Raw genomic sequence first — 26,015 nt, 5'->3', positions numbered from 1 at the left:
AACTCATCCCGAGAGAGCAGCCCGGAGCYGGGCTGCGCATGGGCAGCCTAGCGAAGGGCTCCGCTGATGGAGCCGGGGAAGGCAGAACTGGACAAACCTGCAGAGAGTCACGATGATACCCAGCAGAGCTAGGGCCGGCTGGGTCATGGGAATCAGGTCGTCCGAGCATGCACAGTAATTGGCAGCTCTCTGAACAGACCACTGACTGTTAGCAGTAACTGGGCAATTGCTTGGCAATTAATCTCGGGCTGGGCGTTAGCTGTTTATTATGTCCGGAGCTGGAGGAGCAGCTCAGGTCTCTGGACAATTAGGCCAGCCTTCGCGGCAATAACCACCGGCGCCACAAGCAGCTTTCGCCATCCACGGTGCCTCTCTGGTGCCTCTCCTGGGTCAGCTGGACCGGCCATCAGGGCACTGAGAGTTTGGTACCAAGAGCATTGCTTTTCCTAGGAGAGGATGATAGGACGATAGGGAGAGGCGACCAAGGGTCAGCCCAAGGCACCAGTTGGGGTAAATCTCTGCAGTCTGTCGGGGTGGGTGTCAGGCTGAGCGCAGAGAGAAGCCCAGGGCCCGAGGCTGCTGAAGGAGAGCAGCAGTTTATGGCAGCGCCCAACTGCCTTCAAGGTGCCTGGCACAGTGCTTGAGAAACCTCTGAACTGCAACACTGCCAGAGAAGGGCAGTGATCGCTGCCGAAAAGACCTCTCCTCCTGAGGCAGAGCCCCACAAAGAGCTGGATTCGCCACGGCGCCTCGGAGAGAGACTCAACCTTGGTAGGCACCGCAGCAGGTTGCACAGCATGTTCAGTCGTGATTCTTCTTTCCCAAAGAATAAATACTACTAATATTTCTCTAAAGCTGAAATGGAGTGCTGGAAACGCACTGGAAAAGTTCAGCTAGCAGGAAGTGCAGGGTCTTGGATGCAGTTCAGGAAGCACTCCCCCATGCAGCCTGCGTGTGCTCACGCATCAAAGCGCGCCCCAACGCCCCACATCAGCTGGGTAAACCTCAGCTTTAAATCTTGGGGTGCGAAGATGAAAGAGCAGGGCTCCGAAAGCAAAGCCAGAGCTGCGCCTTGGGCATCGCGGCGAGGTGTAAACACGACGAAAACCTTCAGGTGGCTGAAACTTCCCAGGGAGCTCGTTTCTGATCTGGAGATAAGCCCAGACACTTAATCCCRAACGCTGGCTAACCAGAAAGCCGGAGAAGCTCCGAAGGCGGCGGGGATGGGAGATAGCATCTCCCCTTGGGGGAGGGCCGGGTGCCCCGGCGCGGGGCAGGGCCCGTGCGCGGCGCCCACCGCCTGCGCCCGCTGCCACAAATCAGCGGGAAGCGACAGGGCTGCGCGGGGCCAGGCGGCAGCCGCGGCGCGCAGGAAGCCTCCTGTCAAACGTCACTTAGTGCTGAGAGCACGGGCAGCCCGGGCCCGGGATGTGCCTGCACGCTGGGAATGCCTCGCTCCGGCCACGGGCAGCGGGCGCAATGGCAAGCGGGGCAGGAGCTAATCCTGGTCAGCTCAGTGGAAGGAAAGAGCGCTCGCTCCGCCTCGACCCCGCRGAGCCAACGCAGGGCTTGACGCGCTCCCGCTCACCCAGCGGGCTCTGTGCCTCTTGCCCTGGAGCATCCCTGCCCTGCTCGCAAGCCTGGGGAAAAACACGCCTGCAGGAGAGCCCCTCTCTTACAGGCCCCCAGGGGAGCGAGGGCTTCGGCGCTGCCCGCATACCCGGTGGCATGCAGGGCACGTGGAGCTGCACGGCTGCCACGAGCTCCCACGGGCCTCAGGAAGAACCTCCATTCCTGAGGGGGAATAGAGCAGTGGGATCTGAATCCCAGGTGCCGTTTCCTGCCAACCAAGGCACCCACAGGGAGCGCGMAGGCCCCTCTCTGCCCGTGCGAGCGTGCGGGAGGTGCCCATGAACCTGCCACGCTCCCGAGCCCACCTGCTGCCYACCGGCACCTGCTCGCGGCCACCCCGCCGGCCGTGCACGTGCCGCCAGGCGGCCCCGCTGCCGGGAGTGCCCCGGGCCGCCGCGAGGCCATTCCGCCAACGCTAATTAGCACTGCCTTTCCATGGCCCTAACGAGGAGCAGCGGCACTGCTGCCGGTGCGCGGTGGGCTCCACGGCCCGGCCCTGCCGGTGCTCCCACAGCCGCCAGGAACCTTCACAGGAGGCCGCAGCGGAGGCCGGAGCTGCCGCTGAGCGGCCCCGGTGACYGTTTCAGCTCCGCAAGCAGGAGAGAGCAGCACAGACCCACGGGACTAACGGGACTGCGCTGGGCTGTTTCATCAGACCTTGGCAAACCGCAAGCAGCAACGTCTGCATTTGGGCCTGCCGCAAAACGCAGGTGCTCTGTTCGGGCACACAGCCGTGCACAGGCACCGGGGGGCCAGAACCCGGCGCGGGCAGCGCGGCGTGGGCCGAGAACTGCGCGCGGATGGGAGTCCTCTGGCCACGGGGAAGCAAATGCCGGAGCAGGAGGGGGAGCAGCTATCTGAGAGGCACCCACAGCACATCCCAGTTGGCCACTGCCACTGAACATAAAGACAAGGTCAATTAACTCTTTTTATGAGGTCAATTCTCCAGAAATGCTAAACCAGGATGAGGATAGCACTACCCTTAGCACCGTTTTTCTGTGACCAGTAAAGGACCAGACCTGTAAAATCAGACGGGCTTCTGAAAGGGCTGCAATCTGACGTAGAATTGTCCTCTGCTTCATCTTAACTTAACTTCCTTAGGGCCTCGGAGACAAGCGAAGAAGGAGGCCGCTGCAGGACGGGCAGCGACAGCCCCGAGGGGCCGCCAGGACGTCCGTGTGTCCGTGCGTCCGTCCAGCGCACAGCCGGCCCCGACAGCAGCGCCGCTCCCAGCCAGCACGCTAACCGCTTCAACCATATTAATTATAAAATACAATTAAATGGAGGTTTGCATGGCTAAATGCCGTTTCTTGAAAGCATTATCATTAAGGATGGGAGCTTAAAACATTGATTTAGCTCGGAATTTTAATCTCTTTTCCTGGACTGGATATTTTAAGCGCTCAAAGGGCAGGAACRTCCACCTCCCTGATCTACCTTATCCGCACCTCTTCCCCTGCGCAGCCTCTCAGAGCACATGAAAACGCCCGTTGGCTCCGGCTGAGCCCCAGTGACCCCCTCTGCTCCGCATTCCRAACGGGCGATCAGGAGCCTGGGCTTTTCCCGGACAGTTAGCTCCCACTCCGGACACAGGGAAACCTTTCCAAGTTTCCTCCAGCACAGTTCAAAGGCAGGAAGCTGCTAAAAGCTCCGGACATTTTAGCAAGAGGAATGTGGGGAAATACCTTGTCTGAAGAGCTTGCGTCAAGGTGGATGCCCAGCGCAGTCATCTGACGTGGACCCTGTTGTGTCAAGTATTCCTGCTAGAGCGGAAAACACTCCTGTTTTGACGAGGAACTGGATCCCGGATCCCTCCTCGCTGAGAGGGCAGGAAGGAGTSCAATCCCTACTCACACCCCAGCCCTGGCCACGAATGCAGTGCAAAGAAAAGAAGCCRCCCTCACTGAAAAGCCCCGTTTAGACTCGCGCTAAGGTTTGAGCTCGGCCTGCGGATGCAGGGTCGCAGGGCACGGGCTGGGTGCAGCCGGGCGGCCGCGGCGGCGGCTCCGGGCGCTCGGAGCAACGCCGGGACAACGCCGCTGTGGAGGCGTGCGGAGGTGGGTACGGCAATTTTCACGGGCACAGATGTTTCATTTCCTCTTGGAAAGGGATATGAAATGACAGGGGAATATTTATATTAGAATATCTACATCAAAAAAAAAAAAAAAAAAAAGGCAGAGAGGCTTTTTAATTAAAACTAACTACCCAAGTAGTTAGTGCTTAATAACGGCTACTGCTGAGGGCTCCTAGGAAGCAGGGAAGCCGCAGAATCCGCCCGCAGCCTTGGGGCTGGCGGCTGCGCTGGGCACGGCTGTGCACGCCGGGCACGAATGCCGCCCGGGAGCGGCGCCTCGCCGCACTGCCCTGTCCACCCAGCCACGGCCGCCTGGGATGCTGCAAGCTGCTCCACGGGGCCAAACTGCGAGGCAGCTTGAACGGGGCTGCTGAATACATGCAAACCTCCGCAAGCAGTTTTTCCAGGGAAATGAATTAACTCGAGAACCTGGCACGTTTTGTTAACAGCCATCAATAATTAACAGTTGTTTCTTCTTCGTCATCCAAACTACCCCGATTGCACACTTTTTAGGAGAGACAGCCATGTGGGGCATTTCTGCAAGGGCCGGCTGCACAGGGCCGGGAAGGACGAGCGCGCTCCGGCCCCGCTGCGCTGCCGACACCGGCAGCGTCACCCCGAGCGGGGCCCAGCTGCACCGGAGAGGGGGTTTCCGAAGGGCCCCTCCGGCACGGGACACCCTGCGGATCCCCTGTGGCCCGAGGGCCGCATGGTGACCTGCGTGGGCAGCTCCTCGGCGGCGGCACCGCGGGGCACGGGCTCGCGTGGCCGTGCACCAACCGGGGTCTTTGCTTCGGCACAGTGCAGGAAATCCATCCTGGCGGCGGCCCGGGAGCCAACGGCGGGGCAGGTTTGCCGGAGCAGCTCCCGTCACCCGATACGGGAAAAAATCCAGCCAGGAGACGCACAACGGGTGTCGTTTTTCAGCCGGAGCTGATCACAAAACCGCACTCTTTAGCCCCATTTAGGGTTGTTTATGTGCAGGGTAACCTAACAGCAGCCTCTTAAATAATTGCAGCAATTATCTTAGCAGTAAAGGAGCCTTAGAAAGTTAAGCAAAAAAAAAAAAAGAAAAAGAAGTCATATTGCAAAGCACAGTGACTTCAGAAGAAACTTTTCTCTTATTCTCTCAATTGCTAAAAGAAAACCTGATGTTCTTCTTTTAAAATGTGTCTGCCTCTAGGTCGTTGGCACAGGTTTGCTGATGGGAGGGCCGGCAATCTATTTAATGACTGCATTGACGTCAATAGCATAACTGAAATACTTAGTAAGAAGCATGAGTCCAACTTTCGGGGGGGTGTGTTTGCCGGCGGGACGAACACGCGAAATGGAGTCGGGAGCGAACTGCTGGGCGGCGAGCAGCCCCTCGGGCGCTGCCGGCCCCTCTCTTGTGTCCCTGACTTGCGCAGCTCGCCGGGCCACGCGCTGGGCTACCCCGTGGTTGGGCAGCCTGCTTTTACTCGCCCGGGGCATTAAGATGACTGTTGATTTCTTCCACAGCTTTGCTAGTCTTGAATTACCTGTATTGCTATAGCACTGCTGCCTTCAAAAATAAAACCTGTGTTAATCTCCAATGCTTTATTGTCAAATTTCTAATTTCCCCGTGCACCATTGCTACTTTTTAGCGTTGCTTTGCTATTGGGTAGTCCGYAGGAGCAGGGCTCCACGTGCTCGTTAGAAGCCCAAAGGACCACRATCTGCTTGGCTTGGACAACCCACCTCCACGCTGAAAAGCCAGACCTTGCTCGCAGCAAAGGGCCCCGTGTCCAGCTCGAGCGCCTGTCCCGCAGGTGCCGCGGGAGGCGCCGGCCGCGGGCCGGGCCGCGCGGCTCCGCGCTGCCCTGCACGCAGCTTCCCGGCTCTCRGCAGCACGAGCTCCAGCGCTATCCAGTCTTTGTTGATGCTCCACGCAAGCGTGCCCGCACGGGCGTGCGCACCGCACACCCACATGAGAAGCGAAGGAGCACAAGGCTGGAGCTCGTGTCAAGGCACGTGAGGAGGGCAAACGTGCAGACGTGCAGGGGAGCGGGGCAATGCCGAGAGGACCTCGGGCAGCATTGAGAGCCGCGGGCAGGGAYCTGCCCGCCGGTGCCACCCGAGGCCTCGGGCCACGTTGGAGCTGCAGTAGCAGCGCCACGAGCTGCGAGACTGTGCTGCAATCAGGCTGCGCCCAAAGGAAGGGCCCCGGGGCGCCCGCTGCGCCGAGATGCTCCCGGAGACCTGGCGGCACCGCCTGCCTTCAGGTCGCCTCTCCCCCGTCCCGAAMGGACCCGCGGCAGCAAGGTCCACTTTTGTTAAAAGAAGCGGAATATCTGGGAAAGCAACGCGGCATTGGCCTGTGTGCCAGGGTACTCGTGCCCCAGGGGGCTCGTGCCCGCGGCGGCRGGCCCAGGCAGGCGGCCGGGCAGCCCATCGCGTCCCGGCGCTGCAGCCGCCCGGGGAGCTCCGAGCCCCAACGGTCCCCGCGGCCCTTCCCGGCACGACAGCGCAAGAGCTAGTCAGGGAGCTCGGCGCTCTCTGCTCCAGCTACCTATTCCCATATTGCGCGCTCTTAGGGAAGGCATACATGCAATTTTGTTTGTTCCTCTGATCTGCAGTTTTAACAAAATAACAGGAAAAATCTGCCAGATTTACTTAAGCTGATACCAAGGACAAAACACAGGATGTTCGATACATATTCCTCTTCCTTTTATGGCCTGGTCATAATGTTCAGAAACCTCTGAAACTTGCACTGACATCACTCTCRGCATCGACAGCGTTAGTCTCATGAGAAGCTCAAGCAGAATTTTTCACGGTTTCAGGAAAAAGAAAGCCAAAACTCGAATTCTCAGCCCTGGGCGCCGCTCTCCCGCTCAGCCGGGGCCTCGTGATGCAAGTCCTCGGCACCGCGAAAGGATTTGGCTCTTCTCACTCTGCAACAACTGACAAATCCTCTAATATTCTCCTCTGAGTAAACAGCTGGCATGTATTACTTCCACTGCAAACGCTGAATGTAATTTGTCTCCCTCCGGGGTAATTTTATTAATGTATGCTAGTTCGCTTTAAACCCGAGTTCTGTACTTTCCATAACAGGATATAAATCACTGCACTAATAACAAATCAAAGGAGACAGATACGAGGTGCTCACACTGATGTCAATTGATGCTGGTAAATCTCTGAATCAACGTGTGACACGGGAGCGCGAGAGGAAAACGCTGCTCCTGGCCGGCTACCCAATCTGCAGAATATAAACACATTGGGTTTCAAAACACATTCCTTTATCTAGAAGGATGTAAGGCAGCCTAGTCCCAATCAAAACATCACGGCTTCCTTCTCCAAAACCTGCAGGAAAAACATGCCGCGTCCTTCGAGGTGCGGGAGCCACTGGCACACAGCAGGACGTGCTCGCGGAGGGAAAGCTCTCCCGCCTTCCCCACTGCTCCCCTCGGAAGTCCACCTGGGGAAAGCAAGCTGCAAACACTGAAAAAGCCCCTAAAAATCCTGGTTCTTGCTGCATTTAAGTGGAAACTTCCTCAGAAAGCAAGGGGCCATCGTTGCCTCTGCAGCCCCATCCTACCTAGTGCCCAGCACCCGCGGACACGTGCCCGGCACGGCTCAGTGCAGAGCTGCACACTCGCTCTGCGCACATCGCAGGTAAGGCGATAACAGACCTTATTTCAGACCCACTAATCCATTCGAAACATGAAAACTCATGAAACGTTCAAGCGAAATGTTGGGACTTGTGTGTGGCCTCCCGCTCTGCCTGGCACCCGCAGCAGCGCTCGGCTCCCTCAGGGCTGCGGGGTCCCAGATCCTCCGCTCAAAGGGAAGCGGAATTCTCCCCTTCTCCCGTAGGAGCTTGGGAGAGCCAGAGAGGATGGGGTGTCCTGCGGCTCGCACAGATGCCGGGGGTCAGGAACGCTGCAGTTACAATTTCCGAGAGCCCCCGCAYGCCCCAGACGCAACGACGGTGCATGGGGCAGGCAGCAGCAGCGAGCGGGGCCGCCCTGGCACGCGACCGAGGTGGAGCTGTACGAGTGCCGCGGAGCGGCTGCTGAGGCTCCRGTGTGCGGCAGGGACGCAGCGAGGCGGCTGTGCCCGACACGGCCATGCCCGACACGGCCGCGAGCCCCACGCGCGGCACGGCCCGGCGCAGCGCGGCCGCCTCGCACACCTACCTTGCAGGCTCACTCGAGACACAGGCGGCTGGCTGGTGGCAGGAGATCGCCTGCGGGGACAGCAAGGGYGCTCTAAGTAGGTGCCATTTAGCGCAAACAGCCCTTTTCCTGCTCTCCGCAGCCTCAAAGCTTTAAGACGGTTTGGCAGTCAAGGGCCCTACACACTTTAAGATGGTTTGGCAGTCAGTGGCCCACAGCACTTTAACAGAAGGCCTCGCAGGTTACGTGTCCCCAGCTGCTGCAAAGGCGCACAGGGCCACAGCACYCACCCTCAGCGCCCTCGGCTGCAGGTGGCAGCAGGGCTGGAGCCGCCGAGCGCTGTCACAAGCCCGGGGAGCAGCTGGAGCAGCCCCAGCTTCGCCAGAGCCCTGGGGATGCCAGGAGCCCCAGCCTGCCTCGAGTCTGGCTAACAGGGCTCCCTGGCAGAAGGGCCTGGCTTTCCTCCAAATGGCCAAACATTTCCAGGTGAGATCTGCCAAATCAAACTGCTCAACTTTTTCACGTTGGACCACGATGTATTTTTTCAAACTCTCATTTCTTCTGGCTGTGGGGCAGCAGACGTGGGCCCCGGCACCCTGCAGCTGCTGCCTGCTCCACGTATCTGTCCCAGCGTGTCTGTGCGGAGCCTTGGAGAGCCCTGGAGGCCCAGGGGGACAGGCACCCCCGGCAGGGCCCTGGGCAGGTGCCACGGGCAGGGGGCCGCCCGCCGCCGCTRCAGGCGCCTCCTCGCCGCCCCGACCCGCTGCCAGTGGCACGTGTTCAACTCCATTAATCACGCTCGCTCCTTCTCCAGGCAGGAAACTGTCCTAAAATCCTCATGCAAGAGGCCAGAAAATCTCCGTTCTGGTTGTGCTTTTTTCCCTCCTGCGGTAAGAGTCAGATTTTCCAGCAGTTCCCGCGGGAGAGTGTCCTCCTCTGCTCTTTGGGAGAGGGGYGGCAGAGGAGGAACGTGGCGCGGGGGAGAAGCAGAGCTCCGATTCTCGTGATCCCCAGGGCTGAAGTTTAGGAAAAATTCCCCCTATCACGAGATGGACGATCCCAGCCCGGGTGGGCAGCAGCCGCGGGCAGGAGCGAGTGCATGCTGCCCTGGGCCGCGGCACATCCCATGGAGCGCTTCTCCTCTGTCCTTCGCACTTAGCCCTCGGYCAGCTGGGCAGGGTTCCAAAGGGAGCCTGTGTCACCCGGGTCACAGCCCGGCTGCCTCCCGGCCCCTCGAGCTGCTGCTCCGCTCCGGCTCTGGAAAGCAGAGTGCGGAGCAGGGAGGACAGCAGCGCCCGGGCTGCGGGCTGAGCGGCTGCTGTGCGGCCGCAGGATCCCACTGCATCCTTCCCTGCCGGCCCCACTCCGCTGCCTGCTCCCTGTGGGCATCTCCTCGTTGTCCGCGACTCTGTTTCTTTAAAACGGGAGTGGGAATGTAGGTCAGGCGCAGAGCTTAACCCAGCGCCAGTGACGTGCGCTCTGAAACCGCACGTCTGACGCCAGCCGGGGGAAGCCCAGGTGGCACAAAGGAAGGGATATTCTTTCTCCTGGCAAAACGAAAGGATATTCCTTCTCGTACAGACCTAATATTCCCAGCAGCGCAATCCGCTCCTCCTTCTCCTCGGACTCACTACATTTTCCAGCGCCTGGAGCCAGGCGCGATGACTGAGCGGGAGCAGCGGGGCTGGCCTGGCCGCCCGGGGGCGGCTCTGCCGGGCCGGGGAGCAGAGCCGGAGCCCACGGGAGCTGCCACACACGCACGGGGACACGGGGGGACACGGGGGGACACACGGGGACACACACGGGGACACACACGGGGACACACACGGGGACACGGGGGGCCCCGCGGCTCGCGCGCCCGCCCCGCCGCGGCGCTAGGGCGCCCCCTGGTGCTCCGCGACGGCGCCGCTCCCGTTCCCAGCCCCGCTCCCGTTCCCGGCTCCCGGCCCCGCTCCCGGCTCCACAAGGGAACGGTGCTCCCTGCCCATCCGCACAATGAACACAGGGAAAAGGGAACGGGTCGGGGGGGAAGGGGTGCTTACTTGTTCGCTGTCCCGTGCAAATTGGTGAGCAACGTGAAGTTATTCCTCACGCTCCGCAGGCTGGCCAGGACCTAGGGCAAACGGAGGGGAGATGGCGCAGACTGCAGCTGCGGCTCTCAAGGGCCTCTTCAAGTGAGGTGGCRGACGGCAAACTCACCTGTGCGAAAGGCGTGACGATCAGGTCATCCCCGTGCCTAGGGAGAAAGGAGAACCCTCGTCTGTGCCAYGCAGAGCATTCCAGGGACATGTGCGGCGTTTCCCGGCCGCGCTCCATGTCCGCGTGCCCGCCGTGCAGCCAGGCTTGGAGCCTGCACTAAGACCCTCTGCCGAGCCAGCAGCCTTCGGCTCGTGTCGTGCCAGGCCCTTGCAGGTGACATGGGGACATGGTGCTGGGCAAGGAGCTGCGTGCCCTCCCTTTCCTCCTCTTCCTCCTCTGCATGGRGACAGCTCCAACCCAAGCTCTGCGAGCGGCAGGCAAACACGCTCATCCCAAACAGAGCTTCCTCCGCCCTGGGGACAGGGGCTTTCTGGCAGCACAGTTCCCTGCACAGCCTCCCACCCCCGCAGAAAGCCTTAATCCATGGGCTGGTTCTCTGTCTAATGGGGCATGGATGCTAGTTCCTGATGGAAAGGTCTCCCGCTCCCAGCATCTGCTCGCAGCCCAGACACGTTCCCGGCTGGAGCAGCCGCTGGCACAGGTAACACCAGGCAGCAAAGGGCAGGAGAGCTGAGCTAAGGCAGCGCTCGCAGCGCGGTGGAGAACACGCGACCGCCTGGCTGAGGTCAGAGCTGGATTTCCTGGGTCTGTGCGTGTGTGTTGCAGCTCCAACGCTACTGCAATGGGGAGCCTGTCTGTCCTYTTCCATCGTGTAACCTCTGGGCAAATCACTCCGTCATCGGCTGGAGAGGCCGCATCTGGGGCTAGAGTGGAGACGCGGGCGCTGGGGCCATCGTCTTGGCCCAGGCATGAACGCTGCTGAGCCCCACATTTCATCAAAGTGGTCCCAGAGCCCACATTTAAATTAGCAAGTCAGGCAAATCCCAGCCTGGGAGCACCTGCTGCGCGCAGCCGGTCCCTGCTGAGCCCCGGGGCGCCCATTCCTGGCCCGGCCTCACAGCAGCTCCCGGAGCGCCGGACACAGCCAGGGGCGGCAGTGGGAACGCGGCTCCTGAGCCCCTCATCCATCCCGCTTCTCCAGCAGCCAGGACACAGGCGATTGCTGGAATGCACAATTCACATAAAACGCTGCATGTGYGTAACCTGGAGAGGCCCCTTGGTCTCCAGTGAGCTCAGCAAAAGCGAGCTTCTGTGCGGGTTTCTCCCTGCGCATCTTGTGCTACTCAGATTTCTAATTCACAGCGAAGCATCCATGGCTCCCCTAACAGTTCAGCTCTCCAGTGAGCCCATTTTTCCAGCCTAACAGTTGCTCTGAAACTTTAAGGTTACGTCTTTTAAAGCCAAGGGCTGCAAATCCAAGAGGGCCATTAAGCCTCATGCTCGGTGCTGCGCTGATCCTCAAGCGCCACCTGCCTCGGCTCCTCCCTCGGTTCTGCTGTTTTTAGAATATGAAATATTTAAATTTATTTATAGAACATTTAGAATATGGTGAGTTTAGAATATGGATTCGGAAACTCTTATTAGATGTTAAAGGGGCCTGTTCCCATGGAACATGGGCTCTGAATGCATACGGCCCTGAGCCTCTTCCCAGGGGATCGCGGGAAGCTCCCAGCGACGGCAACGGGAGCTGCACAGGCACTTACTGCTCGCTGGGCAGAGAGGAGTTCCTGGACATGGTCTTGGGCGACAGGTCGTAGTCGCTGTCGGAGCGGTAGAGGAAGGACTCGCGGCGCTGGCTGTGGCCGGGGAAGGTGGTGTGCAGCACGAGGCCCGACGAGGAGCCGGCCTGCGGGTCCAGCGGGCTGCGCCCCGGGGACGGGCCATTTTCCACATCGAAGCTGCGGAGGAAACAGAGGMTGAGTGACCGCGGGCTCCGGCGGGCTCYGGCGCCGGGAGCGACGGCCCTGGCCGCGCAGCAGCAGCGAGAGGAGGAGCGGGGAGCCCGGCYGGCCCTCYGGCCGCCCCKCTGCAGCAGTCCACCCGTGGTGGCTGCAGCCGCTCGGCCGCGGGGACGGGGACACCCCCGCGGCRCCTCGTCCCGCGCCATCTGCCCAGCGAGCTTCAAAGCGCTGCAAAGCGGAGGGTCGACTCCAGGCAGCCCCGGCCTCCACCGCCCGCTCCTCTCCAGGGCCTCCCTCGTGTTTCCTCGCTTGGCTGTTGCAGCCCAAGCCTGAGGTCACGGCGGCACCAGCGTTGCCACGGCAGGACCGTGGCCTCTCGCAGGCCCCTTAACCCTGAGGGCAGCGTTCGCCTCACGAGCAGTGATGGGATTTCGGAGCACGAGGGGCCCGAGGCCACGGCGGCTCCGCGTGCCTGTCCCCGTGCTGGGCACTGCAAACTTTGCTTCAGCAACTGTATATTTAACATAATATTTATATGTGTGTATGTGTTGCGGGGTGTTGCAGATAATGGTTTTGCTGCCTCCAGAAACTGCTCCCTGGGGTGCCGAGATGCAGGGCTGGCKCTCCTGCCAGCTGTGCTGCTCCTCATGTGCAGGGAAATGACGATAACCACTTTGCTCCTGCGCTCTTTGCTCCTACGTACGGGCCCTCGAGCATGGAAATCGCCTGAGAAGGGTGAGCACGAGCACCAGGGCAAAGACTTTTAGACCCCTAAGAAACCAAGCACGTTACAGCATCAGTATAGCAGAGGCATACATCACCCAGGGGCATTCCCACGCCTGCCACGCTTCCGTCAGCGTTTGCTTACCAGACTGCTTAAGCACACCTTGAAGCTCACAGTGGCTCTCTTTATATTAGTTTTGTTCTTTACTATCTATTCTTTCAGCAACGGTAGCAGGAGCACAATTTATTTCAGCCCACAGAACCRACAGAAGGAAATCAGCTCTATAACTATGGTACAAACAGCTGCCAGTGGGGAATTAATCCATACGCATCCAGCAAATGAGCTCCGATTCCCCCACACGTTTTAACATTAAACTTTTTAGTCTACAGACAACAAGAGCAAATTTTGCCATAGGCCAAACCTGCCCRCCTCCCCTTGCCTCTCCTTCCTCCACTGACCCTGCTCTTCCTCGCCCCCGTTTTTAACAATGAGAACCAATGTTCCCCGCCGGCACGGGCCTCCCAGAGCCGCTCCCACAGAAATCCCCAGGCCAGCGCAGGGATTTTCCATCCCTTCCCTCCCTCGCAGCAGTTTCCCAGCTGGAGGCGCAGGAAGGAGCCTCGGCTCTCTGGCCTCTGTGGCAGGAGTGGGACGCCCCGTCCTGGCCRAGCCCACGGAGCTCCCCGGGAAGCGGCTCTCCCCGCTCCGGCCGGGTTTGCGGGTGCTAGGATGAGCCGGAGACGTTGAGCTGCTTCCTGCAGTGCTGCGGGAAGGCGAATCCGCGTGACACAAGCGGCCAGGGCAGAAGCGCGCGGCGCTGGGGCTGTTATGCAAGGGCCATGTCGCGGTGCAGGGGACGGCAGGTGGCAGGCGTCAGCCGTGCGCGAGGCCGCTTCCCGGTTTTCCCAACGGATTGCTCCCGTGCAGTGCATGCAGCGCCCAGGCACTGYGGCTGCCAAGCGCCTGGCTCTGCTTCCAGCCCGGGGCTACAGGATGCCCAGCAGACGAGGCGAGCGCCTTCCTGCACCGTGACCCTGGGGACCTGGGGAGCACCAAGGAGCCTCTCGCAGTCCCTGACTCCTCTGCCTCCCCACGCTGCCCTAGCGGGATTATTGCAGCCATTAGGAATGAGAAAGCCGCTTCCTCCCCGCTGGGATGTGGCAGGGCCGCTGCTCGCCGCTCCTGCTCTGCTGCAGCCGCTGGCAGCCCAGCCTGCTGCTCTCACTAGCGGGTTTCTTACGAGGTGAGGACTGTGCTGAGACCGGCTCTGGCTGCAGCGCTTCCTGAGGCGGGACGGTGACGCAGGGCGAAGCACCCGCGCGGCCGCTGCCCGGCACCCGTGAGGAGGAGCCGGGTGCAGCTGGGGCCACCCCTGCCCCACTGGCCCAGGACTCGCAGTGTGGCCTGTCCCCGGCTGCAGAGCCCCTTCCTGAGCGTTAGCCCGCAAGGAGCCAGCATCAGGTACTTGTTTAAGTGCCCGGGAGAAGAAACCCTGGCTTCTCTGAAGCAGCTGTTGCTTCTCCRAACGCACATCCGTGGCTCTTTTATCACCTGCCCTTGCCCTTAATGCCATCACCCCTGGTGAACACAGGGTGCAGCGCAGCGGGCGGCTCCCCATCCTCACCACTGCCAGCGCAGGCAGCGATCCCGCTGCCCGAGGGACTTCCTTCTGCCTTTCAAGTTCTTCTCAACAGCGGAGGATGGAGCAGCTGCTCCTTCACCCCTGCTGCTAGGAGCTGCTTCCCTGTGAGGGTGCCCAGCCCTGGCCCAGGCTGCCCAGGGAGGCTGCGGAGGCTCCTGCTCTGCAGATCTGCCAACCCGCCTGGATGGGACCGSGTGTCCCGAGCTCTGGGTGTCCCTGCTGGAGCAGGGGCTGYGCTGGRKGATCCCTAGAGGTCTCTTCCAACCTCAGCGACTCTGTAAAAATCCCGGAGAAGCGGGAGGCCCTGCCTGCCGGGAGGCGCTTGCCCAACAGGTCCTCGCAGGCGGCCGCGTGGGCTCCAGCTCCGCCATCCCCCGGGACGCCAGCGCTAACGAGGGGAACTGCAGCCGCTAGTGTGTCCCTTGGGAGCGCCGCTGGCACGCGGGCTGGCACCAGGCACCGGCCACAGAGTAAGCGGCAGCAGCGCCCAGCAGTCACGGACAGCACGGATTGTTCCGTCCTCCTCAGCTTAACCGGAACGGCGAGGGAAGAAGGTGTCTGTGTCATCGGATTGCACATTTTCTGGGCTAACATCTTGAGCTGCTCTGAGCCCACCTACAGGTACTGAAACCAGGTCAAGCCGTGAACGTGGGGGATGCTACTGCACCAAGGACCGCGCCAGGCCATTTCATTTGGTCCATGAAGTCATTATTTGAGCGGGTTATTGGATTTATTTCCATAACTTGTATCCAAACAGGCACACTCCTCCCCTAGAGCATGTTCAGGCTTGCAACAGTCTCCTCCTTATTGCCAGGTTCTCTCCTTGCTGAAGCCCTGTCTCGAAGCCCAGYCCCTCCACAAAGCCCTCCAGGAAAGCGCCAAGCTCCTGAGCGCCCGTCAYCGGACACACGGCATCCAGGCATCTTCTTGCTGCATTGAAACAAATCTCTGGGGAAAGAATAACTTCTGTGATGCGAACACCGATAGCGCACCGCTGGCACCCAAAACAGCCTTTAATAACACTGCTGTTTGCTCTCAACCTGCAAAACTTCTCCAGAGCTGCTTCAGGGCTCACTTTCATCTTACCTGATTAGGGATCTCTCCGAAGCGCTATCTCACACTGGAAGCCATTTGATGGATTTCCTATTTTGGAGTCACTAACTCTAAATCATAAAGCCAAACTGTTCAAAAGAAATAAATATGTGGGAGCACAGAGCAGAACGCTTTGCAGCTTCAAACTGTGAATTTGTTAAAAGCAGCGATCAGTCACCAAGTTCAGCAGCAGCAAACAGTGCAGAAATACAGCCCTCCACACTCGGAGTTTAGGAAAAAAAATATTAGGAAAATATTGGCTACAATTGACCACAATTCAGTTATTCAGCAGGCAAAGTATTCAGKGTGAACAGGCAGGGATGTGCAGGCATGGCCCCAAATCATTACATCTGCTTGCGCCTTAAGACTCAAGGCATCATAATAAAAGCTTCACTAGCCGGACCTCGTCTGGGGCTTCCACCCAYGGAAGTCCCACCCATGGAAGGAGATGGCTTCTCTAGCAAATTCATAACAGAAAATGYGAATAAGGACAGCGGAGCTGCTTGCTGGCTGTCAGGATTGAAGAGATGTTAGTTGATTAACCAGAGCAATTTGCCACAGAAATCCCGCGTTAGCAATGCTCCTCTCTGGCCCCTTGCAGCAGCAGTTGCACGAGCATCTCAACAGCTATTTTGTAGTCGAGCCTCTCGCGAGCACAAAGCAGGCGCAATAACAGCTGGAGTGCAGGGAGCCGGCCTGGCTCCACGCAGGCTCCGCAAGAGCATGAAATTCTCGTGGCGGTCCAAGGAACAAGAATCACTCAGCACTAACAGGGTCTTTCTTTAAACCACTGATTAAATAGATACTCACAACATCAAGTACAACAGCCTTGACGGAGCCACCGCAACCTATTGCACAAATCCTCCTCCAGTGCCCAAGAGAGCTTTTCCTTTTCTTTTCTTTTGAGTTACAGAGGAAACAATGCTACCATGTAAAGGGTATTGAATCGCAGGGAAATGTGTGAGTGGTAAGTTCATGATGTAAAGAAGCAAAGCAGCTCTGCATTTGGGCTGCAAAGGYGGCTGTGCCCCGGCCAAGCGCGCGCACAGCACACATGTAGCATCGCATCCGTGCTCAGCTGCGCTCACCTGCTGGGCTTGCCCTGCTGGTGCTAAAACTGCCCTGGGGAACCAGCAGCAATTACGGAGTTTAAAGAAAATATTCTTTAAACCACATTTTATTACGGTGAAGCAAAGAGGGTCTGTTTGTTTTTCTAGACGCTGCTTCAAACAATTCACCATCTTTCCAGAAGAACAGCAAAACCCAGGCAGCCTTTTGCGATCGTGGTGACATGGGGCCCTTTGCTCGGCACCCCTCCGACCRGGCAGGACCGCCTCAGCTAGTGCTGGCTCCCGCGCTGGCAGGCGCCTCTCCGCGCTTCCGCACGCCTGCGCACAGCAGGGCCTTCGCTCCCGCTCTCCTCCTCAGCATCCCCCGCTGAAAGCACAGGGCAGCGGGCAGAGGCAGGCAGCACATGGAGAGCTTGATGGTCCCCCGGTCACCCCGGTCACCTCCGACTTGAGCAACTGATGACCTGAGCACCTCCGCCTCGGACCAACTGATGTCCTCAGGGAGGCCGTGCTGAGCAGGGCACTGGCCYGCAGTGACCTGCCGACACGTTGTCTTGCGGAGCAGATACTGCAGCAAAGATACTGTGGGGTCTCAAGCTCTGCAATAAAACCTTAAGGAATGAATGCTACACAGAGGCACTTTTTTTTTTCTTTTAAAAATCTTTCTAAATAGAGGTWATGGCTGGGCAACGTTGTCCTGGCTAAAGCAGCGTGGGCAGAGCTGCTYGGGGCTCAGCGCTGGCAGGCGCGTGGCCCCTGGCACTGTTTGGGGATGCGGACGTGGTGGGGCCGACAGGGCCATCGGGGCCAACGGGGCCGTCGGGACTGTCGGCTTCGGAGCTCTTCTCCCGGCAGGACCAGCCCCCTGCCCTTTCCGTCTCTGCCACTACCCATTTTATTAGATGTTTACATGACGGCTGCAAACACCTGACAGATATCGGGTGRCCACGGATGGGAGAGCGGCCTTTCCTAACGAGCCGGGAGGCGTGTGATGGCCCCTGCCCTTGTGCCGCCACAGGGACGTTTTGTTTCTCCTCACCTAAGGACATGCCAAGGGGCCCTGCGGGACACGGCCAACAAATGCAGGCACGAGGCAGAGCTATGTCCTGTTTTAGTAGATGGCGCAGGACCTCTCTTGTCCAGAGAGCTGATAAGCAGAGTTGTTCTGGAGGTGCTTGCCAAATATTCCAGCTAGATCTGCAGGAAGGTCACCAGTGACAGAGGCCTGCGCAGCATCGCCAGGCACGTGGGAGCTTCTGCCAGGGCAGCCCAGGAGGGCTCGGACCCTGACGGCACCCGGGGAGGTGGCCCGGGCTCGGAGGAGAGCAGCAGAATCGCTGCTAATGCTGGAGATCAGCCGGAAAAAAGTTAGCCGCAATTTTACCATTGAGTCTATTGTTGTTAGGGACTGGTAAAGCTGCTAAAGCACGTCCTTCCTCCGAGAGGGACTCTTCCCTCCTGCTGGATCCTCCCTAAGCCTGGGCGATTCTGCAGCAGGGATTTGTTTAGAAGTGTATTCAACTACTGAATGGGGGGCTAAGTGGCTTTGCAAAAAGAAACGTGAAGTTTGGGCAACAACAWCTAGAAAGCTGTATTATTAATTGATAAAATGAACATAAACAAGGTAAGATTTAATCTCGTGGTTCTTCTTGCATTAAGTCATTCTGAGGACTTAATTTTAAAATACAAAAGTGTTCTGAGAATATTTTGTAATTACAAACCAATAAGAAAAACCATCCAGGAGGAATAATTACATAATTTCTAGATGAACTCACTGCTTAGAAGAACTCACAGCTTAGAAGAGCAGTAATAAATAGTTCCTCATATCATTACTGCTGCTGCAGCTGATGACTCACCACTGTTACTGGGATCATATCCCAGAATAGTCATGCTACTCTGTGTACTGCATGCAAAATGAGTCAGGAGGGACCTACTATTAAACGAAACAGATTTGGGGTTTTAGGATTCATGTGGTCATATCATAAAAAAAAAAGCGTTGTTAAATATTATGCTTGAACATGGTGAATTTTAGATGCCAAAGCTGCAGTTTCCTCCTCTCGCTCAGGCAGAACGGGCATCTGTACACATTGACTGAATTGATTTCCAGGTAACCATTTTACTTCGTGACCACCTGGTTTTGCAGCCCCGGATTGTTCTCCCAGATACAACACTGAAAATATCCCTAGAAAAAAATACTCATCATCTTCTAGAAGCACAGGGGGATGAAGGGGACTGCCGGAGAGCATTTATCAGGAAGAAAGAGGCCACCTAATTAAAACAGATGAGCAGAAGTCAGGCTAATGGTGTGTCGGTCTGATGACGCTTGRTTCAAACTGCAGAGCGAAGTGCAATGAGAAGTTAGCAGTGTCCTGCGGAAGGCGCCCGCTCGAACCGCCGCGGCACCACCACGAGGCACTGCTCGGCTGCACGGCCAGTATAACCAAATGCTTTGCACACCTTTAGGTGAAAACACAGGTAAATCATGCAAAACAGGAAAAGAGCAAAGAGAAAGGAGTCCTCCCACCTAACCTTATCACTCATGGCAGATATTTTCTAATCATCTTCTTGGATTTGTACTGGAGTGCACGTACATCCTTCTCACAACACATCTATGGGAAGGGTGTTCAGRCACCTGATGCTTAGCTTTGGGCTGAAAAATGCCCTCTCTATGTGCATTATGAAGTGACGCAGTACAAATCACAAGTGAAAACACCCTTTATTTGTTTTTCAATATGTTCTAGCCACCGTCAGGCTCACCCCAAGCTCCTGCAGGTTATTCCCGGGTGCCTCTCAAGCCTCCCAACAAGTGGCCTTGAGCACGTGTCCACCCCAGGCAYCGGCCCTGAAGGCTGCTCCGACCATCCTCCTCCTCGCTCGCCTGCACCTAGACCTCCTGGGGGCTGACAGGGTGAATGCAGGACGCGCTCTGCCCTCTCCCCCTCTCCCGGTTCCCCCGCTCCCCAGTTACTGAAACCCTCTCCACCTGCTGGGGTTTCTCCTCCGCCGGCTCTCCTGCGAGATGAGTGCTCTGCCTCCTGCCTCTGCCTCCCCTTGCGGCCTCGGCAGCGTGCCCAGCTCAGCTGCGTTTCTCCACGTAACCCTCCTGCAGAGCCCCGGGCCGGGCAGGGAAGGCAGAGCTGCCCCACACTCATCACCCACCGCGCTCGTGCGGGGCGCCTGCATCCCAGAATCCCAGAATCCCAGAATCCCAGAATGGTTGAGGTTGGCAGGGACCTCTAGGGATCCCCCAGTGCAGCCCCTGCTCCAGCAGGGACACCCAGAGCTCGGGACACGCGGTCCCATCCAGGCAGGTTGGCAGATCTGCAGAGCAGGAGCCTCCGCAGCCTCCCTGGGCAGCCTGGGCCAGGGCTGGGCACCCTCACAGGGAAGAAGTTCCTCCTCACATGGAGATGGAGCTGCCTGGGCTTCAGCTTGGACCCATTGACCCTGCTCCTGTCACTGGCCACCAMYGAGAAGAGCTTGGCCCCTTTCTTCCTACATTCGCCCCTCAGATATTTGTACATGTTGATCAGATCCCCCTTCAGCCTTCTCTTCTCCARGCCAAACAGGCCCAACTCGCTCAGTCTCTCCTCATACGGAGATGCTCCAGTCCCTTCATCACCTTGGTTGCCCTCCACTGGCCCCTCTCTAGGAGCTCCATGTCCCTCTTGCACTGGGAGGCCCAGAACTGCACACAACAACCTGTCAGCAGCCTCTCCCGTTTTATTCAAGGCTTCTAAAAGAGATTTTATAGGTGTTTCAAGGCCCCTCAATTARTTTAACTCACTTTTCCATTTCCGCTCGCCTCTCAGGCAGAAGGGCAAGCTGCGGTGGGTTCGAATGTCCTCCCGGCCTGAGGACAAGCTCCGCGAGAGAACCCAACCACCACTCTCGTTTCGCAGCCCGTCGCGGGCCTTGGCGTGCGGTATTTCATCTGGGGCCTTTATTCTCCATCACAGCAACGGCAAGCGTCAYGCCGGCTCTTTGGAAAGCAAAGCACGGAGGTTTAAGAGAATCATTTCACTCCTGACCTCCCCATCTGACACTTGTATAATAAACAGGAGTTTCACGCTGATATATAATCCCAGCAGACGCATCAATAGAACGGCAGAGAGCAAGGGCAGCCGTCCCCGCCGCGCTGTTCGAGGCACCAGTGACACTGCACAGACCCTCCTCCGAACCTCAACCAGGACAGAATTAGCTCTTTCATTTCTGCTGCCTCCGCTCGCACTAATTGCTGGGCTGTATTTGGCGCTGAGGCCCAAGCACGCAGTACGTACAAGCACCCCGGGGCAGCCGCGCAGGAAAGATCCTCCCCTGGCCTCCAACCCGCGCGGAGCCTCCGCACGAGCCCGGCCCGGCCTCCTCGCGCAGGATGAAACCTGCCTGCAAAGCTCCTGCGAGATCTGGAGCTGCTTCCAAGAGTCGCGTTACGGCAAGCACGTTCTGCCCAGAATAACAAACGCTCTGTCAGGAGCTATCTGCGGGCTTTCGGCTCCTTTTTTCCTCTCCTTCACACCACAGCTCTAATTTTACAGTCGCTTTACAGGTCTAATTCTAAATTGGGCGAGGGAGCTGTGCCAGTGTAACCGGGTCGCTCCTTTGCTGTGTGCGAGGAGGGCCCTCCTCGCTGACCCTGGGCGCAGGAATCCCCAGCACCCACGGGCGCCTTTCTCACGCGTCCCCACGTGCAGCTCGCAGGGGAGGGATGCAATTTTCACGGGCGCGTCGCTGCAGATCATGACATCGCTGACGTCCCAGGCTCCTTGCTGGAGCTGGGCGCTGTGTCCTCGCCGCGGGGAGCCCCGAGACACTGGGGATTTTCTTCACTCCTCTCTGGCCTTCGGGCTGCGGATCCRCAGCTGGGAAGCACCGGGATTTCCTTCATAACTCTCTTTCCCCATGGTTAATACRGGGATGAGGATTTCCTTCAGCAGCCCTGGCTGGCAAGGGCATCACGGGGCAGTCACCTGTGACACTGAATGGAGCAGTAAAGCAGCACAGCTYTGAAACCCAGCTCTGCAGAACCAAGGATGAAACTTGAGGTAGCTACAGGACTGTTTTTCAGTAGAGAAGTGCAGAAGTATCATGATCTGCTCAGGAGCAGCTCCGCATTGCCAAAGACTCCGGCTCTGTCYGTTCATCCCTTCATCCCTTCACTCATGGGAAGACAGAAAAACTGTGGCAGAGGCCACACGACCTTCCCCTGGGACAGGAGCTGCAGTCTGGAGATGCAGATGGAACCGCCTGGTTTCAGCTTGTCCCCATTGCCCCTTGTCCTGTCACTGCCCACCACCGAGAAGAGTTTGACCCCTTCCTTCCTACATTCACCCTTCAGATACTCAGACATATACACCAGATCCCCTCTCGGCCTTCTCCTCTCCAGGCTAAACAGGCCCAACCACTCTATCTCTTCTCATACAAGAGATGTTCCAGTCTCTCCATCATCTTGGTTGCCTTCTGCTGGACCCTGTCTRGAAGCTCCACATCCCTCTTGTCCTGGGGAGCCCAGAACTGCACAAACCCCCCAGATACAGCACCCGCCATGCAGCAATGCCAACACTGCACCCATTTTTTATGAGTCCTGTAAAATTATCCTCTAACTGGTCTGAACTACAGCAAAAAAGGCATTCAGAGCACCCATCTGAATGCAGGTACTGCTGCTTCTCATCAATGCAACGGAATAAGGTGCCTTAGGACACCTGAGCCGATGACTGCTGCAAGACAGCGTGGCAGCATCAGGGCTCAAGAAACCAGAGCCGGTTTGGGTGAACACGCAGGGAAATTCATAAAATGCTGCATTATGGCACCTGGCAAATAAGCATTTGCGGGCAGACTAAGCCGTGTGCAGCAGGTAAGAGAGAGGAGCCCCCCCTGTCCTGCAGCTCTCTCCCCAATCTGTTCTTCTTMATTATTTTTACTGCCTTTAATTTATCACAGATAATCCCTAATGTTTATTACAACCGTAGCCTTATTTTATAATACTAGCTGTATAAGGGATGCCAAAACTAGAGCAGATTAACGAGGGGTTTTCCTGAGAAAAGCCTGTTTTTTGTTCTGGGGACCCAGCTGCTGGGCTGGCTCCCGGTGTCCRTGTGCGGATGGGCGACGGGAGCCGGCGCATCCGTAACCATCCGTCCCACCCCGCCAACCTGCGGCCGTGTCACAGCCTCGGCAGGAACGCGACCCTCTTGCAGCAACACTGCTGTTTATGTCTTCAGAATCATTTTGCAACGCTTATTAAAACCCTTATGAAGAGCATTTCTCTATAATTAGGTACCAAAATGAGGGGGGGGTATAAACATTCTTAAAAGGCAGGAATACAAAAAGCAGGATGCTGGCGCTCAGCGGAAAAAAAGCAGCGGGCTGCTGGGTGCTGGATGGCGCCCTGGGAGCCAGCGCCTCCCTGTTTTTCCCTTCCGTCTCTGTGCAAGTTTGCTCGCAGCCTGGCCGGGCGCAGCTCGCGCTGACGTCAATGGGCCGCCGGGCGGGCGCGGGCTCGGGCTCTGCCGCGCCGCCTGCCCCGCTTCCATCCTGCGCTCCGCTCCGCTCCGCTCGCCGCCCGGCAGCTCACACTGAGGGTACCACCGAGGCAGGGGCTGCCTCCCCTCCCCAAAGGGCAAACGCTCCCCACGAGGGCAGCCGGGCGGCTTGCCGCGGGAGCATGCTTCATCCCGCGCAATTAACAATGGGAACGATATTAACACACGCAGATGGCAACGTATGAAAGCAGTAAAACTGCATTCTGGCAGCTTGATTCGGGGGGAAGGTAGAGTTGCAAAGGGGCAGAATTGCTGCTTTGCTTTGGAAGGGTTTTGTAAGCGCTTTTGCAGGACACACCTCCCCCCCGCCCCGGGTTATTTCTGCAGTTGTGGCTTTTTTATGCAGCTCTCCATGCAAATTCTAGAAAGGAAAATGACTGCAAGCGTTTAATAACATTTCACCTTTTCCAGCTCTTTTTTTTTCAGGGAAGCACATGAAGACATGCAAATTTTGGTTCAAGATACAAACGTCAGTAGGATGAAATGGGCTGCCCAGGGTGCAGGACACGTGGGCGTGGGGCACCGCGCGCAGCCCGGGCACCAAACGCAGGCGGCCCTTGGGCCCAAACTACTTCCTTGTCAGAAATCACGGCTCAGCCAGGCGCGTCAGCAGCGAGGACCCGCAACACCCGTTCCCGCAGCTGCTCATGAGCCTCCAGGAGCAAACACTGGCTTCCCCTTTCTTGCTGGTGCCTACACACTCCTCAATTATGTCTCTCAAAGACACTCCAGGCTGACATTCTTTCTTTGGTGAAGATACTACCTGCTTGTAGAGGATGCCGCTGAATCGATACAAGGAGACTCCCAAAGCACTGTGTTACAGCCCTTGCCGAGCCATAGCYGAGTCCCACTGCACGGGGGCATCTAACGGTGTTAGAGCCTTTACTGGAGGCGTTTGATGGGGTCAGCTCTGCCGCTGCACCTACATCCCCAGGGAAAGCCCTGCCTGGAGCACCCTGAGGTCTGGGCACGTTCCTGCCCTCCGGCGTCTCCTTTGCTCGGCCTGCAAAGGGCAGAGAGTGGCTTGTTGAGCTCAAAAGCGTCGGGAATCGACTCATGGGCATGGACCACATCAGGGGACCATCACCTGAGGACACCAGCCGGGTGCAAGGAACCGGATATACACGGAGGCCAAAATCCAATCAGGCTGCGAAACCTTCGGCACGCAGAGCACCTCCTGCTTCGGTCACAGACCTGGCTGCTGCTGAAAGGCTACGCGGGCGGCTCCTGCTTGTACTGCCTGCATGCGGGGCAGCGCAGCCTGCCGCACACTCGGGCTCCCCCCAAAGCCACCAGCGCCTGCGTTGTTTATTTGAGTTCCAGTTTGCTCGTGAGAGATGGGAGCGAGGGAAAAGCGAGCTCAGAAGAGGCCCCAAAGTCTTAATCAGAGAACAAAGCGCCCAAAGGCGCAGGGTGAGTGGGCAGCAGGAGCCGAGGGGCCTGGCCCCAGCGCACGCCTGTGAACACCCAGAGCTCACGCTCACGCTCACACTCACACTGAGCCTGCCTGGGCAAAGTGAGCGCAGCCACGGTGCTGGCGGGTTTTCATTAGGAACAGCGGGCACAGCCCAGGGGCCTATTCCCGCTGTGGGGACCAGGGCACAGCACCCACCAGGAGCCAAGGAAACTCCGGCCACGCGCACGACCCGCCTCCTTCCTCCCCTTCCCTCCCGTTTCTTAACTTGCCTCCAGTTTCTTAACTTCTGTCTCAATCTTGGGGCTTCTAATAATGCATTTTTTCCTTCTACGCTGATGCCTTTTTCCTTTTCCCTAAATATCTGTGTTTCCTTCCCTGCCCCTAGATCATCACAGGCCGCTTTTCTTCACCAGTGAACACTGTGTGATGGAAAAGGAAACCTAGGAGCACCTCTTCAGAGCCGGGATATTGGCATTAATACATTCAAACACTGAGCTACAAGAGGGGTCCACAACTGAATGCTTGATAAGCAATAAAAAGAATATGTAGAATAAATTCTAACATAAGTACAAAATATGTGTATATGCATATATGTAGTTATGTAAAGCTACTTTATAGAAAATCATATGTAAATACCCAAAATACAGCTTAAGACGTATTCTATAATGCCTATGATTATGATAATGTGTATATTATCATATATCATGATATACAGTTTTTATAAGCAAAGATTTCCGAGGTGAACCAGGAAAACGCATCTTTACCCCCCACACTGGACCCCTCTGGGCTCGTCCTCCGCCCCGCGCCACCTCTGCTGCCCGCCAGGCCCCTCCGAACCCTCCGCACGGGCTCCCTGCCCTGGCGCTGCCAACGCAAGCGGCGGCATCGAGCCATTGAAATGTGAGACCAGGTGACAGYGCAGTCAAGAAGTTACAGCGAAACGCCGGGAAATTATGCCAGGGAAACGGTGTTTCGGTGCCTCATTACAGCGGCAAATCAAAAATTTCTTCTCGCACAAATGACTTGAGCCCAAACCCCTTTTGCTTTTGAGTGAGCCTTCCAACCAGGTAATTGGGAAACGGCACGCAGGTATTCAGCTCTCCGAGGGTGATTCAGCAGCAGGTACGACACGTAGCGATGACAGCGAAAAATATAATTAAGCACAGGGCAAAAATCTCATGTTCTTTTCAGCTCCCTGCCAAATTGCGGGGAGTTGTGCGGATACGAGCAGTCCCGGGGCAGGCTGGCTCCGAAGGGAGCGCAGCAGCCAGCAGGGATGCTGCAACCYGAGGCTCGTGCTCTGCCTGGCAGCGCTGCAGCCTCTCGCAGCTGCAAACACGCTCGCTCGCCAGCTGCCTCGCCAACGGATGGGCAGCCGCCTGGGCAAGGGTGCGCCCAACTTACCATATCCACGAGTGGCGCCGACTGGGCACTAAGTTAACAGTCAACATCTCGCAAGGCGCTCTTTCTCCTCCGCTCGCCTGAGAGCACTCAGTGCATATCGCGTATTCCCAACTCGTGCCTTCTCTTGGCTCTCTCGGTGCGTGCCGGGGGGCTCTCAGTGCTCGCACGGYGACTCCCGTGGCACGGGGGCCGTCGCGCTGCGCTCCACGGCGGGGACTCGGCAGCCAGATGCCCAGGTGCCTGCGGCTCGTCCTCTACAGACTCCCATGTTTCTTCAGTTATAT

At 57.8% G+C, this 26,015-nt stretch overlaps 1 protein-coding gene across 2 annotated transcripts in view; it reads right to left on the bottom strand.

Moving 5' to 3' along the window:
• PDE4B (phosphodiesterase 4B) overlaps positions 1-26,015 on the bottom strand; it is a 133,756-nt gene that overhangs the window by 20,397 nt on the left and 87,344 nt on the right. For both annotated transcript variants that reach the window (XM_026037179.1, XM_026037180.1), the window contains 4 exons: positions 11,643-11,837; positions 10,039-10,075; positions 9,882-9,952; positions 7,861-7,910 (listed from right to left, as the gene is read on the bottom strand). In XM_026037179.1, coding sequence (XP_025892964.1) covers positions 7,861-7,910; positions 9,882-9,952; positions 10,039-10,075; positions 11,643-11,837 — 353 coding nt within the window. The remainder of the gene's footprint in view (positions 1-7,860; positions 7,911-9,881; positions 9,953-10,038; positions 10,076-11,642; positions 11,838-26,015) is intronic.

The sequence above is a fragment of the Nothoprocta perdicaria genome, unplaced genomic scaffold (genome assembly GCF_003342845.1).
Source record: "Nothoprocta perdicaria isolate Ctin4 unplaced genomic scaffold, notPer1 scaffold_191, whole genome shotgun sequence".
NCBI lineage: Eukaryota > Metazoa > Chordata > Aves > Tinamiformes > Tinamidae > Nothoprocta > Nothoprocta perdicaria.
Note: the sequence above shows the minus strand (reverse complement) of the source record. Positions and strands in the feature narration are given on the sequence as shown.